The sequence below is a fragment of the Balaenoptera physalus genome, assembly GCF_965194825.1.
Source record: "Balaenoptera physalus genome assembly, chromosome: 7".
Taxonomy (NCBI): Eukaryota; Metazoa; Chordata; class Mammalia; order Artiodactyla; family Balaenopteridae; genus Balaenoptera; species Balaenoptera physalus.
Window position 1 is genome coordinate 75,180,916 of NC_138886.1, and position 14,978 is coordinate 75,195,893.

Consider the following 14,978-nt stretch of genomic DNA (forward strand, 5'->3'; position numbering starts at 1 on the left):
AATCTACCAGTGGTACCTCACACCTCACCCTCTTTATCATACATCAAAGGATTGTTTCATGCTCAATCCTTTGCTCCTATTATTTGTTCCCTTTTCTTGAATGTTCTTTTCCCTGTTACTTACTTGACTAACTTCTCATTTTTTAAGATCTAGCTCAGGTATCCTTTCATATCCAACATAGTAACCCTAACTTCTCTCCCTGACCTATTTCTGGGCTGGGCTAAGTGAGTGATCCCCTTCGTTATCAGAACACACGGCGTAAATGTATTGACCACTTTACTTTACCACTTTCTACTTAGGTGTTTGTCTTTTCCCTTAGGCTATACATCCTCCAGGGCAGGGACTGTGTCTTGTTCACTTTGGTAACCTCTTTCATCAACACTGCCTGGGAAAATAAACATTCAATAAGTCTTTGTGGAATGAATTAAACAGTCCTGTATTTTATTTATATATTTTTTTAATAATTATTATTTTTTTTGGCTGCACCGTGCAGCTTGTGGGATTTTAGTTCCCCATCCAGGGACTGAACCCAGGCTCTCAGCAGTGAGAGCATGGAGTCCTAACAGCTGGACAGCCAGGGAATTCCCAGTCCTGTATTTTAGAAGGGAAAGATTTGTAGAATGAATTAAAGGTGAGAGTTGGGCTCTAGTCACTTCTTTGGACCCTCTAGTTCTTAAGATATACAAATGCACTCTTATCTACAGAGAGAGCTTGATTAGTTAGCAACAGTTTTATTACTTTTTAGAGGATTCCTACCTTCGATTTATGATTTCCAGTAAAGAGGTGGATTCTTATCTACATCTGCATTCTCAGCAGTCCGTTGACTCAAGATTGTGGATAATCTGCTCCTTAAGATGTGGAGGATTATCAAGTTATTTTGACTTTCTGGTCCATACTTATCTCTGCCCCCAGCTTTATTCCTTCTGGCCCATTTTATTAATTTCTTAGATGTTACCTGGTTTCTTCCATTTATGGCACCTGTGTGTAATCCAGCTAGGCCACCTTTTGCCTTGTAGGGGTTCTGGTTAACATAACATTTAAACCATAAATGTGTTTGTACATGTCTGACTTTGTTAGCACTTGCTCCAACCCTTCAGTTTTCAAATAAACTTTTAAAAGGTTTGTATAATTCATTCTAAATTTAAAGGCATCCTTTGATATTGGTTTAGGTACAGTTATGTTCTCTGCTAGATATTAATGGTGGTCCTGTAATCCAACAGCTTCTTCAAGTTCATCATATTTTTGCACTTTTTAAGTCCTTAAAGTTATAATTTGCTAAAAGTTACATTGTCTCAAAGTTAACTAGATAAAATCAATTAACAGTTATTTGGCTATTCTACAAAAATCTTCATTATTCCTAGATTATCAGTTTCTGTGACAATCTGGATAATGCAGAAAAAATCCTCATAATACACTTACACTTTTGACCAATTCTAGATGGGCTTCTTTGCTCTCAAATCTTTATTTAGTCTTTGTAAGTAATTTTTAAAGGTGAAATAATCTCATAACAGAGAATTTTTATTATAATAAGATGTCTTTACTTTTTTAAACTGCTGGGGGATTTAATCCTATTATGTTACGTATTTGTTAGACTTCACCCCTACAGTAGTTTTACTTTATTGCTGGATCAGGTAATTTTGTTATATGGGTTCTAAAAATATTTAGGTTTAAATATGTGTACTATCCTATATTTTAGCAGGAAAGGAATTGTTACTATTTTTGCTAACTAGAAGCAGTGAGAAATAGCTCTATTGAAAGTTGTTATATGGTCAGATTTCGGCTACAGTCTGCATCATTATTAAAGCAGAGCACTATTGGCAGATGCCATGCTACTTTTCAGAAAAGCCTGATTTCTCCTGGAATCCATCCTGATTTCTCCTTTCTCAGCTGAAGTGCCAACCATTAAATATTTACTTAATTGTTGCTTTTTAAAATGCTCCTTCTGTATGAGAAAGGGAAAGTAATGGAAAAGGCGTTGTAGCTCTAGGTGAAGGCAACAAGATAATAGTAGCCTATATTCTCATTCAACATAAGATATTATTTTTATTATTCTTTTACCTAAAGATTTACTTCTAACATATAGTTGAGTAATTAGTTTTTGATAAGGTAATTGTTGACTAAGAAAATTTATTCTCACCACAAATTAATTTTTGTATATTTCATGTTGAAGGTCCCTCAAAGTAAATGGTGTTTATTGGTCCACTTAACTCAGGCCTCTACTGTACTCTTCACTATATTCCGTTAAATTCTAAAAAGAGCAGTGTTACTATTTTAAGACACGACAAAACCTTTCATGGTGTAGGAACACAAAATAAGTGATTGTCTATGCAGAACTCCGGAGCCTTTTGAAATTTGGTTAATTCTCAGCTTTACCCAGTGCAGCTTAGGTTTAGACTTTCTCAGGTCTGCTAAATTAGTTACCATTTGTCCATCTGCTTCCAGCTTCCAAAATTTTATTACTATTGTTTCCTCTCCTATTTTCCTCATTGCTGGGAGTTTGACCTTTAAAAATTCTTTTTACTATAATTTTAGTGGAGTTTGGGGGGTAGGGCAGGTTAGGGTTAGATGTGCATGTTCAACCTACCATCTTTGTCAAAAAATTACCAGTTATAAACTTACCCAGAATTTCTTTTTTTTTTTTTTAAACATCTTTATTAGAGTATAATTGCTTTACAATGGTGTGTCAGTTTCTGCTTTATAACAAAGTGAATCAGTTATACATATACATATGTCCCCATATCTCTTCCCTCTTGCGTCTCCCTCCCTCCCACCCTCCCTATCCCACCCCTCTAGGTGGTCACAAAACACTGAGCTGATCTCCCTGTGCTATGCGGCTGCTTCTCACTAGCTATCTATTTTACGTTTGGTAGTGTATATATGTCCATGCCACTCTCTCACTTTGTCCCAGCTTACCCTTCCCCCTCCCCATATCCTCAAGTCCATTCTCTTGTAGGTCTGCATCTTTATTCCCGTCTTGCCCCTAGATTATTCTGACCATTTTCTTTTTTTTTTTAGATTCCACATATATGTGTTATTAGCATACGGTATTTGTTTTTCTCTTTCTGACTTACTTCACTCTGTATGACAGTCTCTAGGTCCATCCACCTCACTACAAATAACTCAGGTTCATTTCTGTTTATGGCTGAGTAATATTCCATTGTATATATGTGCCACATCTTCTTTATCCATTCATCTGTCGACGGACACTTAGGTTGCTTCCATGTCCTGGCTATTGTAAATAGAGCTGCAGTGAACATTTTGGTACATGACTCTTTTTGAATTATGGTTTTCTCAGGGTATATGCCCAGTAGTGATATTCCTGGGTCATATGGTAGTTCTGTTTTTAGTTTTTTAAGGAACCTCCATACTGTTCTCCATAGTGGCTGTATCAATTTACATTCCCACCAACAGTGTAAGAGGGTTCCCTTTTCTCCACACCCTCTCCAGCATTTATTGTTTGTAGATTTTTTGATGATGGCCATTCTGACTGGTGTGAGATGATATCTCATTGTAGTTTTGATTTGCATTTCTCTAATGATTAATGATGTTGAGCAATCTTTCATGTGTTTGTTGGCAATCTGTATATCTTCTTTGGAGAAATGTCTGTTTAGGTCTTCTGCCCATTTTTGGATTGGGTTGTTTGTTGTTTTGATATTGAGCTGCATGAGCTGCTTGTAAATTTTGGAGATTAATCCTTTGTCCCTTGCTTCATTTGCAAATATTTTCTCCCATTCTGAGGGTTGTCTTTTTGTCTTGTTTATGGTTTCCTTTGCTGTGCAAAAGCTTTTAAGTTTCATTAGGTCCCATTTGTTTATTTTTGTTTTTATTTCCATTTCTCTAGGAGGTGGGTCAAAAAGGATCTTGCTGTGATTTATGTCATAGAGTGTTCTGCCTATGTTTTCCTCTAAGAGTTTTATGGTATCTGGCCTTACATTTAGGTCTTTAATCCATTTTGAGTTTATTTTTGTGTATGGTGTTAGGGAGTGTTCTAATTTCATTCTTTTACATGTAGCTGTCCAGTTTTCCCAGCACCACTTATTTAAGAGGCTGTCTTTTGTCCACTGTATATTCTTCAGGCTCTGTTATCGTCATTGTTCTATCTTTTCTCTGATCTCACAAACTGACTTTTGTACTTTGATGGTAAATTTCAATGGAAAACTAGTATAATTGCTTGGAAGCTTTGGACAGTCAAAAATGCAACATAACCCCTTTCAGTCAGACTGACCCAAAACCCAACACACTATTAGATTTTCTGTACACAGACCAGGTGCCCTGCCGGTATTGCCAGAGCTGCCACCAGTTAGGAAGCTATAAATTGAGAATTTTTCCACTTGACAATATTAAATACCATATTGTTTTTCACCCCAAGTTAGGTTGTAAGCCCTGGAAAAATTCAAACTTGTAAATTTTTGTTATCTTTCAAGGAAGAGCCAGGGATGCTCTGTTAGAAAAGTGACTGTGTTTAAGCCATGGATAAAACATTCTTAAGGGAATTTTGGTTTATATTGTTAAGATACCCAGAATTTCTGAAGAGTTTTAATCACCTTGAATGTACTTCATTTTATGGGGGTGTGTGCGTGTGTGTGTGTGTGTGTGTGTGTGTGTGTGTGTGTGTGTGTTGCCTCAAATGACCATTCTTGTGTATTGTCATTAACTGTGCAAATTATCAGTCAGCATCTAGGAGGTTACCCCTTCCTACTTTTTAAAAATTTTCCTTAAAGTAGTTAAAGTTATTTTAAAGACTCCAATTAACTTATTTTTTTAATTGTGTACTTTTTATATACAAATCTGGTGTGTACTTAATGTGGAAAATTCAAGCAATACAAAAGTGTATAAAGTAAAAATCATCTCCTTTCTCCTCATACTCATCCCATTCTTCAGAGGTAATCATTGTTTACAGTTTGATATGTATAGCCTTTTAGACTTTTTTCTATACATGGCATATATATATATATATATTTAATGTATATATATTTAATTGAGTGATACAGTTCTTCTGAGCTGAGTCTTCTCTTTTAACTGTATATAATGAACATTCTTCCATATGAGGATGTATATACTTCATTCTAAGAAGTATAGCATAGTAGCCAATGTCAGGGCTTTAAAGCCAGACTAAGAATGGTCCCTGGCATATATTTAAGTACTTACGAAAACTATTAGCTATAGTCATGTTGATATTCTTGTTAAATAGTATTAGCTGTATCCACATTGACATTAGGTTGTTTCTAATTTTTCACTACCAAGAACAATGCTGCAGTAAATAACCTTGATACATACATGTTTGTTAATTTGTATATTTCTATAGGCTAAATTTCTAGAAGTAAAATTTTGAATAGAAAGTTACTTATGTATACAATTCTGATTATTTTTGAAAATTTCTTTCCAGAAATGGTTGTACCAGTTTATACATCCAGCAGCAGTATGTGAAAGTGCTTCCTCACCAGTGCTAGTTACTTCTCTGACGGTTCACTGTTCTCAAAGGCCTGAATTTGTAGTACTACCATGATCCACGAGGTGGAGCTAATTTTCTGGACATCTGCATGCTCAGACAAGGCTTAAGGAACACAGTTAACAAAGTACAGTCACAGTTCTCACCAAGAAGGATTTTTGGGCATTATTGCTCACTACAAATTATTCCTTCAGTTTTAGAGTACAGTATCTTCCCAAAGATTGATAAAATCTTTGATAAAATGGCATTGATAAAACCACAGAATATCATGTGGTTATTAATACAGCATATCACAGACATCTAAATATCTAACAGCTACAGTGTGATAAATATGTATCATAATAGAAGTATGCATAAAATGCTACAGGATCATTGGATTACTGTCCTAAACTTCAAATGCATTCATTGCAATTTACTCTATAATTTATATGCTGCTTTCAAGAGTAGTAAAAACATAAAATACAACCCTTTTCTTTGGTTTGTCTGTAGGATACTTCTTCCTACTCATAGTTCCAAGGCCCAGGTTAGAAGCTTTTATTCTCTGATTATGTCAGGTAAAATAGAATTTATAAAGACAGAATAGTTTTGTTTTAGAGCACGGGTTCTGCAACCCGAATGCCAGGATTCAAATCTGGGCTGTGCTGTTTTACTGGCTGATCTCAGACGTGCTACTTGACCTTTCTGTACCTTAGTTTCCTCATCTTTAACGTGGGGATAATAACAGTACCTACCTTCCTTTTAGGGTTACTGTGAGGACTAGATGAATGGAGCGTGTGTGTGTGTGTGTGTGTGTGTGTGTGTGTGTGTGTGTGTGTGTGTGACTTAGAATAGCATGCAATTTAAAAATTGCACATAAATTTTAGTTATTGGCTGTTATTATTAATGCTATTTATTTATTTATTTATTTTTAGTTTTTTTTAAACAGCTTTACAAAGGTTTAATTGACATACAATAAAGTGCACATATTTAAAGTACATAATTTGATAAGTTTTGACATATGCATCCACCTGTGAAACCATCACCACAATCAAGAGAGTAAACATACCCAACGGTCCCCAAAATCTCCTAATATGCTTTTGCAGCCTCTCCCTCCCACTCCTACCTGCCTCCCCAAGTAACCGATGATCTGGTTTCTGTCACTGTTGATTAATTTACATTTTCTAGAATTTTATATAAACAGAATCATAACTATGTACACAATTTTCTCTGGTCCTTCACTCAGCATAATTATTTTAAGATTTATCCATATAATTGCATGTGTCACCAGTTTGCTCCTGTTCATTGCTGAGTAGTATTCCACTGTGAAGATAAACCACAATTTATTTATTCATTCTTCTTTGCCTGACTTGGATTAATTATTTTTAATGATTCTATTTTATCTTCTTTATTGGTCTTTCAGTTATAATTCTTTGTTTTGTTATTTTAGTGGTTGCTTTAGGATATTGTGTATATCTTTAACGTATCACAGTCTACCTTCATGTTATATTATACCTCATTATGTATAGTATAAGAACCTTGACAATGGCATGCTTCTACTTCTCCCTTCCTGATCTTTGTGGTATTGTCATCACACATTTTCCTTTTACATATTTTATAAGGTAATAACTACATAGCTATTATTTTTGACAGTCAATTATATTTTTAAAAGATTACTAATAAGGAGCAAAATCTTACTATTTACCCATGTAGTTACCATTTCTGCTGTTCTTCAGTCCTTAGTGTAGATCCAGATTTCCATCTGGGATCTTTCTCTTTCTGCTTGAAGGACTTTAAACATTTCTTGTAGTTATGGTCTGCTGGTGATGAATGCTTTCAGCTTTTGTAGGTCTGAAAATGCCTATTTGCCTTCATTTTCAAAGGATATTTTTGCTGGGTATAGTCAAGGTTGACAGATTTTATCTTTCAGTACTTTAAAGATGTTGTTCCACTGTCTTCTCACTTACATTGTTTCTGATTAGAAATCTCCTTTTTTTTTAAACATTTTTATTGGAGTATAATTGCTTTACAATGGTGTGTTAGTTTCTGCTTTATAACAAAGTGAATCAGTTATACATATACATTTATCCCCATATCTCTTCCCTCTTGCATCTCCCTCCCTCCCACCCTCCGTATCCCACCCTTCTAGCTGGTCACAAAGCACCGAGCTGACCTCCCTGTGCTATGCAACTGCTTCCCACTAGCTATCTATTTTACATTGGGTAGGGTATATATGTCCATAAATACACTACCACTCTCTCACTTTGTCCCAGCTTACCCTTCCCCCTCCCCATGTCCTCAAGTCCATTCTCTAGTAGGTCTGCGTCTTTATTCCCGTCTTGCCCCTAGGTTCTTCATGACCATTTTTTTTTAATTCCATATCTATGTGTTAGCATACGGTATTTGTTTTTCTCTTTCTGACTTACTCCACTCTGTATGACAGACTCTAGGTCCATCCACCTCACTACAAATAACTCAGGTTCGTTCCTTTTTATGGCTGAGTAATATTCCATTGTATATATGTGCCACATCTTCTTTATCCATTCATCTGTTGATGGACAGTTAGGTTGCTTCCATGTCCTGGCTATTGTAAATAGAGCTGCAGTGAACATTGTGTACCTGACTCTTTTTGAATTATGGTTTTCTCAGGGTATATGCCCAGTAGTGGGATTGCTGGGTCATATGGTAGTTCTATTTTTAGTTTTTTAAGGAACCTCCATACTGTTCTCCATAGTGGCTGTATCAATTTACATTCCCACCAACAGTGCAAGAGGGTTCCCTTTTCTCCACACCCTCTCCGGCATTTATTGTTTGTAGATTTTTTGATGATGGCCATTCTGACCAGTGTGAGATGATATCTCATTGTAGTTTTGATTTGCATTTCTCTAATGATTAATGATGTTGAGCAATCTTTCATGTGTTTGTTGGCAATCTGTATATCTTCTTTGGAGAAATGTCTATTTAGGTCTTCTGCCCATTTCTGGATTGGGTTGTTTGTTGTTTTGATATTGAGCTGCATGAGCTGCTTGTAAATTTTGGAGATTAATCCTTTGTCCCTTGCTTCATTTGCAAATATTTTCTCCCATTCTGAGGGTTGTCTTCTCGTCTTTATGGTTTCCTTTGCTGTGCAAAAGCTTTTAAGTTTCATTAGGTCCCATTTGTTTATTTTTGTTTTTATTTCCATTTCTCTAGGAGGTGGGTCAAAAAGGATCTTGCTGTGATTTATATCATAGAGTGTTCTGCCTATGTTTTCCTCTAAGAGTTTGATGGTGTCTGGCCTTACATTTAGGTCTTTAATCCATTTTGAGTTTATTTTTGTGTATGGTGTTAGGGAGTGTTCTAATTTCATTCTTTTACATGTAGCTGTCCAGTTTTCCCAGCACCACTTATTGAAGAGGCTTTCTTTTCTCCATTGTATATTCTTGCCGCCTTTATCAAAGATAAGGTGACCATATGTAATGCTATTAATTTATAAACTGAAACTTCAGTAACTTTCCTGGAGATTTTCCCAAAACATATTTGGAAAGTATTTTCCCCAGGATGTACAAGATAATATATTCAGTTTATCATCTGGTATCTGAGTTTCAAATGGCATCTTTACATTGCTGTTTTGTAGTTTCTCAATATACATACAATGAAGAAGAATGAATCATTGCTTATTGTTCAATTTAGGGATTGGTTAAACTATTCATTAGTATGGTGGTATTATCTTCAGACCAGGCACTTCAGCACCATCTGAAACTTGTTAGAAATAAAACTTCTTGGACTCTACCCCAGACCTACTAAACATGAAACCTTGGGAATAGGGCTTAGCAGATTGTGTTTCAACAAACCCTCCTGATGATTCCAACGCATGCTAAAGTTTGATAACCACTGCTTTAGGAAATAATTAAGAACTTACATTGTGTTTAGTATACATGCCAAGGATTACTCATTATACCATCTGATTTTATGGACATTACTCTGTTGAAACAAACTTCTTCATAGTCCTTTTTATTTTCTTTAGAAATGGTGAGGCTTTAGGCAATAATTTAACTTTTACATATTTAGAGAATTTTTATTGTATATATTTTAAATGTCTCTAGTAGATAGAATAATCAGACCTTGTCTGCATAGCTGTAAAGAAACTTTCCTGCCAAAATTTAAAACATTTTGTTGAATGTATAATTGATAAACTGGGTGAAGCTTGAAGCTAAAAGTTAGTTTAAAACATTAAACTTAGATGTACTCATTTTAGCGTACCAGTTTAGCATTATTTGATATATTAGTTTATCACTTACTGCTATAGTGATGTGCGAAAAGTAGGTGAGAGAGAGACTGAATGTAAAAAGATGAAGTTTAATAGGACTCCAAAACTAATTAAAATTGAAGCAGGAGTGGGGGAGGAGAAAGTGCTGTAGCTTACTAAAATATGTGAAAATGTTAGAGGGGGTTTAGATAACTGCTCAGTGTGAATTCATGTGATAGAGCCTCCAGAACAGCTGGAATCCTAGATTGCATTAACAAAAGATGAATATGTGGACTATGAGAAGTGATAGTCTGCTTGGAATCCTGTTTCTTGGCATCATACTTTAAAAGGAATGAAGAAGAACTGGAGTAAGAGTAGAATGAACAGAATGATAACAAGACTGAAACTATGCCACATAAGGAACACTTGAAGGTACTGAACGCTCGAAGGTACCAGGATATTTAGCTTGCCTCAGAAGGACCCCAAGTGCTAGAAAGGAAAGAATCCTACCTTCCAGCAAAAGTACCTTGGTGTTTATTTTTGCCCCTCCTCTCTAATTTTATTTGCTATCTGCTACTTTTTCACCTCTAAAATCAGTAGGTCTGCTGACTTGGGGGCCTTGCAGCCAGGGGAGTCACTAGCATGTTCCTTGTTGTACACTGATCATGAGAGAAGATTGAGGTAGCTACCTGTTCTGGAAAATGGTGATCAGACCCTTCTCCAGGGTCAGAACTGCTTCTCAGAGTATAAAAGCCAAGATTGCTCTGTAAGCCTTGATTCAAGAGAACATTTTATGATAAAGAGGTAAAAGAGTCAGATGACCTTACTGACAAGTGAGGAGAAAGGTGGTTATGGTGGTACTCAGCCCTTTAGTGCTGGAAGAAGAACCTAGTTCCCTTACTCCACTGGCTGGCTATAGCTGAGAGTATCAAAAAGCAATAGTGTCCTTTCTGCAATATCCCAAGTCTTTTGTAACAGTCCGTACTCATTTCTTCTTTCCCCCTTATAAGGGGAAAGAGGCCTGAATTTATAGTGGAAATTTTTGGGTTCTTGTCTTACTACAGCATAAATTTCTTGAAGGAAAATATCTTATTCATCTCTGTAATTCCTCCGTTACCTGTTAAAGTGCCTTGCTGATATGATACTTTCTATGTAAAAGCCTCCTGAACTCTTTTCACCCATCTAGTTATCATAGTACTTCATATATAGCTTAGTTACAGTACTTATGTTGCATTGTAACTTTTTACTTTTGTTCACCTAACAGATTGTACACCCTTCTAGGATAGAGTGGCAACTGTCTTGTTCATTTTGATATCCCCAACACCTATTATAGTATCTGGCACATAATAGGTACTCACTAAATTTGGAAGAAATAAATTATGTAGAACTATGATCACAGCAAATACTCAGAGTTTGAGGATAGCTCTAAAATAACCCTCATTTTATGAACATGTCCTTTTCCTTCTCCTTTGGTCTCTTCATTGTTGATCTTTCTACAATGATTAGACCCTTTTTCTGGCCTGCTTTGCACCTCCAGTGTGATAGCTGATTAGCTTCCCCTGTCTATGATCTTGTCCTCTCCTATAATATTAAATCTAAGGATAGATTTGGTAACAAGCCCTATTTTTTACCCTACTTTAGGACTGCCCACATCTGTACATTGCCTCTCTTGAGAAGCTCAGATATTAATCCACTAACTGAGAAATCACAAAATAGAGGAGTTCACTAGGGCCCTGATCTCTTCTCTTTTTAGCAACAGTGATATGGGAGGAGGTTTTATGAAGCTTGGGAATTTGCTAAGATATATGGGAGCTCTGTCCTAACTAATCCAGCTGGCCAGCTGTATAGCTGGGAGACATTGACCAGATATGTCTTCCAGCTCAATCTGATGGCAACTTGGAGCATGGATTTGAGGGGTGAAGGAGGGAGGAATCTCCCAGGTTTCTGACTTGGATGATAAATGTATGGTGAAGGGCTTTCAAACATAATAGGCAATACAGAGGGGTACAGACTTTGAGGGGGAAGACTGATGCATTTAATTATGGATATGCTGTGTATTAGGATGTCATGAAACGTGCCCACATGAATATATGTAGTAAACAATTGGATAAAACAATCTGAAAATTAGGAAAAAGGTCAAATTTAAGAGTTTTTAAACCACAAGAATGAGTGGGATTTCCTTGGATATAATGTAGCATTAGAAGTCAACGAAGAGCAGAATCCAGAATTTAAATGAAGAAAGGGAAAGTTATGAAGAGAAGACAAAGAAGGAATGATCTGAGAGTAAGAAAAACCAGAAAAGCCCAACCCCCAAGCAACAAAAAACATAAGCGGGAAAAAAATTGGAAGAAGAAAGGATGTATCAATAGTGTCAAATATTACAGAGTAAGATAACTTGAAACTGCCCCTTGGATTTAATAATTAAGGAGTCATATAATCTTACTGTGAACAATTTCATTGGAATGTCAGGAGGAGAAGCCTCATTGCAGTGTCGTAAGGTCTAATAGCAAGATGAGGAGCTGGAAACAGCATGTGTAGGAAATTCTCTTAAGTTTAGAAGAAGAAAGATAAGATGGTAGTTAAATGCCTATAAAGCCTAAGATGCAGGCCTTCTTCTTAATCCCTTAATGCCTGACCAGTCTCCCAGGAGGACAACTTCTCAGACAGCCACACAAGGAACTAGGACTTTTTTAGAAACCTAGGCCATGGCAGATTCAGCAGATACTAGCTTTTCTGCTACTTCACATATGTTATATAATATTTACGAGCATATCAGCCTCCTATGAGGATATTCCAGATCATGTATGCTGCAAGCTCATATTCTTTCTCTTTGTTTCCCACCCAAAAACTATTGCCATAAATTACTGAATGGTAACATCATTATAGGGCTAATCTTAATCTGTCTATAATGTACTTTTCAAAAAAACTTAATCATATACAAACTTTGTTATTAGTAAAACAAAAACATCTCTCCCCTTCCCCTTACAACTAATCATGCTGCGTCAGTATGCTCTGAGACCATTGTTGATCATCTGAACTGATCAGTAAAGTTGTTAATGCATCCAAAGTCTTAGAGTGAACCAAATGTTTCCCATTCATTCTGAGTGTTCACTGGCTGGGAATTCATGACCTCTGGGTATTTACTATCCTTATACTGTAGCTTTCAGCTTTTTACTACGAGTACTGGTGGTGGGGGCCTTGACAAGGTTTTCGCTGTATAAGGGTTGTCCTCAGTGAATTTGGGAAAAATGTTTTCAGACCAGAAAGCAGAAAAGCTGTCTGCTGACCTGGGTCTCTGACTTTGCCATCACCTTTGTGTACTCGTAACTCACTTCCCACCCAAGCAAGTATACAATTGGAAGTCCATAGCCTCCGTGTAATTAGGGGCTCTATTCTGACTATCTGCCTCCACTCCCTAATGTTATTGCTGCTCTAGCCAGTACTTGGCAAAACCGTAGAGCTTATAGGAGGATATATAGAACACAGGCTGACCAATGGGTTTTAGCCTCTGGACTCTTAACTATTGGCTCCCGCATTTTCTTAGAACTCTTCTTCCTAAAGTCCTTCTAAATGCCAGCTTCTTACCAGGAACACCCTTAGGAATCTCTTATTCTCTCCATCTTTGCTGGGCATTGTCTTAGTAAGCTTCCTTCGTTTCTCCAGAATGCTAAAATCTAACTGACTTTAATGAAGCAACTGTACAGATTGGAGCAAGCACAAATTTATTCTGCTTTCTCTACCTGGGGCCCGGGGAGCACAGGACTGCAGCCATCTCACTAGTTCAGGAAAATAGCCCTGGGCCTCCAAATCTCAATTTCTGTTACACTGAAAATCCTGTTTTTCTAAAATAATCATGATCCACCTCTACTAATGGTCCCTTTATGCAGCTAAAGTGTCCGATTTCATCCATCTGTACGGGCCATGGATTTTTGCCCTTTTAATCATGTCTTTCACATATATTAAATGCAACATGTCTAAAACTGCTGCAAGCAGTTTCTTCCTCAATTTGCTTTTTATTTATTTATTTTTCAGTACCACAATGTCCTCGATTGCCCAAGCCAGAAACCTGGGAGTCATACTTGACTTCTCCCTCTCTGACCCACACCAAAACCCTCACCTCACTCTGGCTCTTAAACGTCTCAAATGAAAATCCTCTCCCTTACATCCTAATTGCCACCAGGCAGTCTTCATCTTTCATTTGGATTACTTTGACAACCTCCTAACTGGTCTTATTGCCTCCACTCTTACTTCTCTTTTATTCTCCAGATCAGAAATGCAAGTTGATAATTTTATTCCTCTGCTTAAAATTCTTCACTAATCTTTGCCCTTAGGAGAGAATCCAAACTTTTATAACATGTGTCTTATAAGGTCTCTCATAACCTGCCTCATCTTTGTGCCACTTTTTCACTTCACATTCTCTGCCTCTGAACTCTTCCGGTTTTTTGTGCTACCATATTCATCCTCACTTTCATATTTCTGTACTTATAATGCTTTGACTTTCAACTCCTTCTATATTTTGACCAAGTAACTCCTATTCATCCATTCTTTATAATGCAGCTTAAATATTACTTCTTTAGAGGAAAATTTCCTGAATCCCTGAACTAGATTAATTGTCCTTGCTGTGTGCTGCTATAGCACCCTTTACTTTCATATGATAGCACTTAGTACATTTTAATTGTTAAATCTCTAGACTTTAAGCTCTGTGAGGGAAGTAACCCTGCTATCTTGTCTGCTGTTATGAGCTATTCAGAGAAAAATGAAATTTCATGGGAGCTTATGTTTCCCGTCACCAGTGTGTTCATGCGTAGGTTGAATAGCTCCAAGTTGGAAGTGAAATAGAGAACCATTGGAGAGTCTTTCAGTCCTTTCCAGTCAGGGGATTGTTCTTTCCAAATAGTCAAACATACATATATATATATAGCTGTTTTGAAAGACCCTGTAAGTCAATGTAAATGAATTTCACCTAATTGAAAATACTGAATATTTAATGACTAATGGCATATAGAGAACCTAAGAGATATTTCTAATTTAGAGTACTATATCTTGAGTTCTTGAAACTAATGTTAAATTTTTTATCTCTTATAGGTGAAATGAATCAGAAGTACAAGGAGCTAAAAAAAAGGGAGGAAAATATGGATAGTAAGTGATAATCTTATAGATGTGAAAATATATTCTCAGACAGTTGTTCATTTATACTGAATCAGAGATCTCATTTTGAGAAGATATAATGACTAATAATAGAAGTGCAGAAGTGTGGACATTCAAAGCATTTGCCTTGAAGTATTACTAAATATCTAGCATAGTTTAGATGGGTAGAGAATTCTA

The 14,978-nt window shown here is 36.4% G+C and overlaps 1 protein-coding gene across 9 annotated transcripts in view; it reads left to right on the forward strand.

Moving 5' to 3' along the window:
• The window catches only part of IFT74 (intraflagellar transport 74), an 81,301-nt gene that overhangs the window by 48,928 nt on the left and 17,395 nt on the right, over positions 1–14,978 (forward strand). For 8 of the 9 annotated variants that reach the window (XR_014266012.1, XR_014266013.1, XM_082470470.1 and 5 more), the window contains one exon: positions 14,739–14,792. Coding sequence is in view for 7 of the 9 variants with exons in the window: in XM_082470470.1 (XP_082326596.1) it covers positions 14,739–14,792 (54 nt within the window). In the remaining 2 variants the exon portion in view is untranslated. Of the gene's footprint in view, positions 1–3,841; positions 4,972–14,738; positions 14,793–14,978 lie in introns of those variants that run through there. The other variant, XM_082470471.1, reaches the window with a different exon arrangement.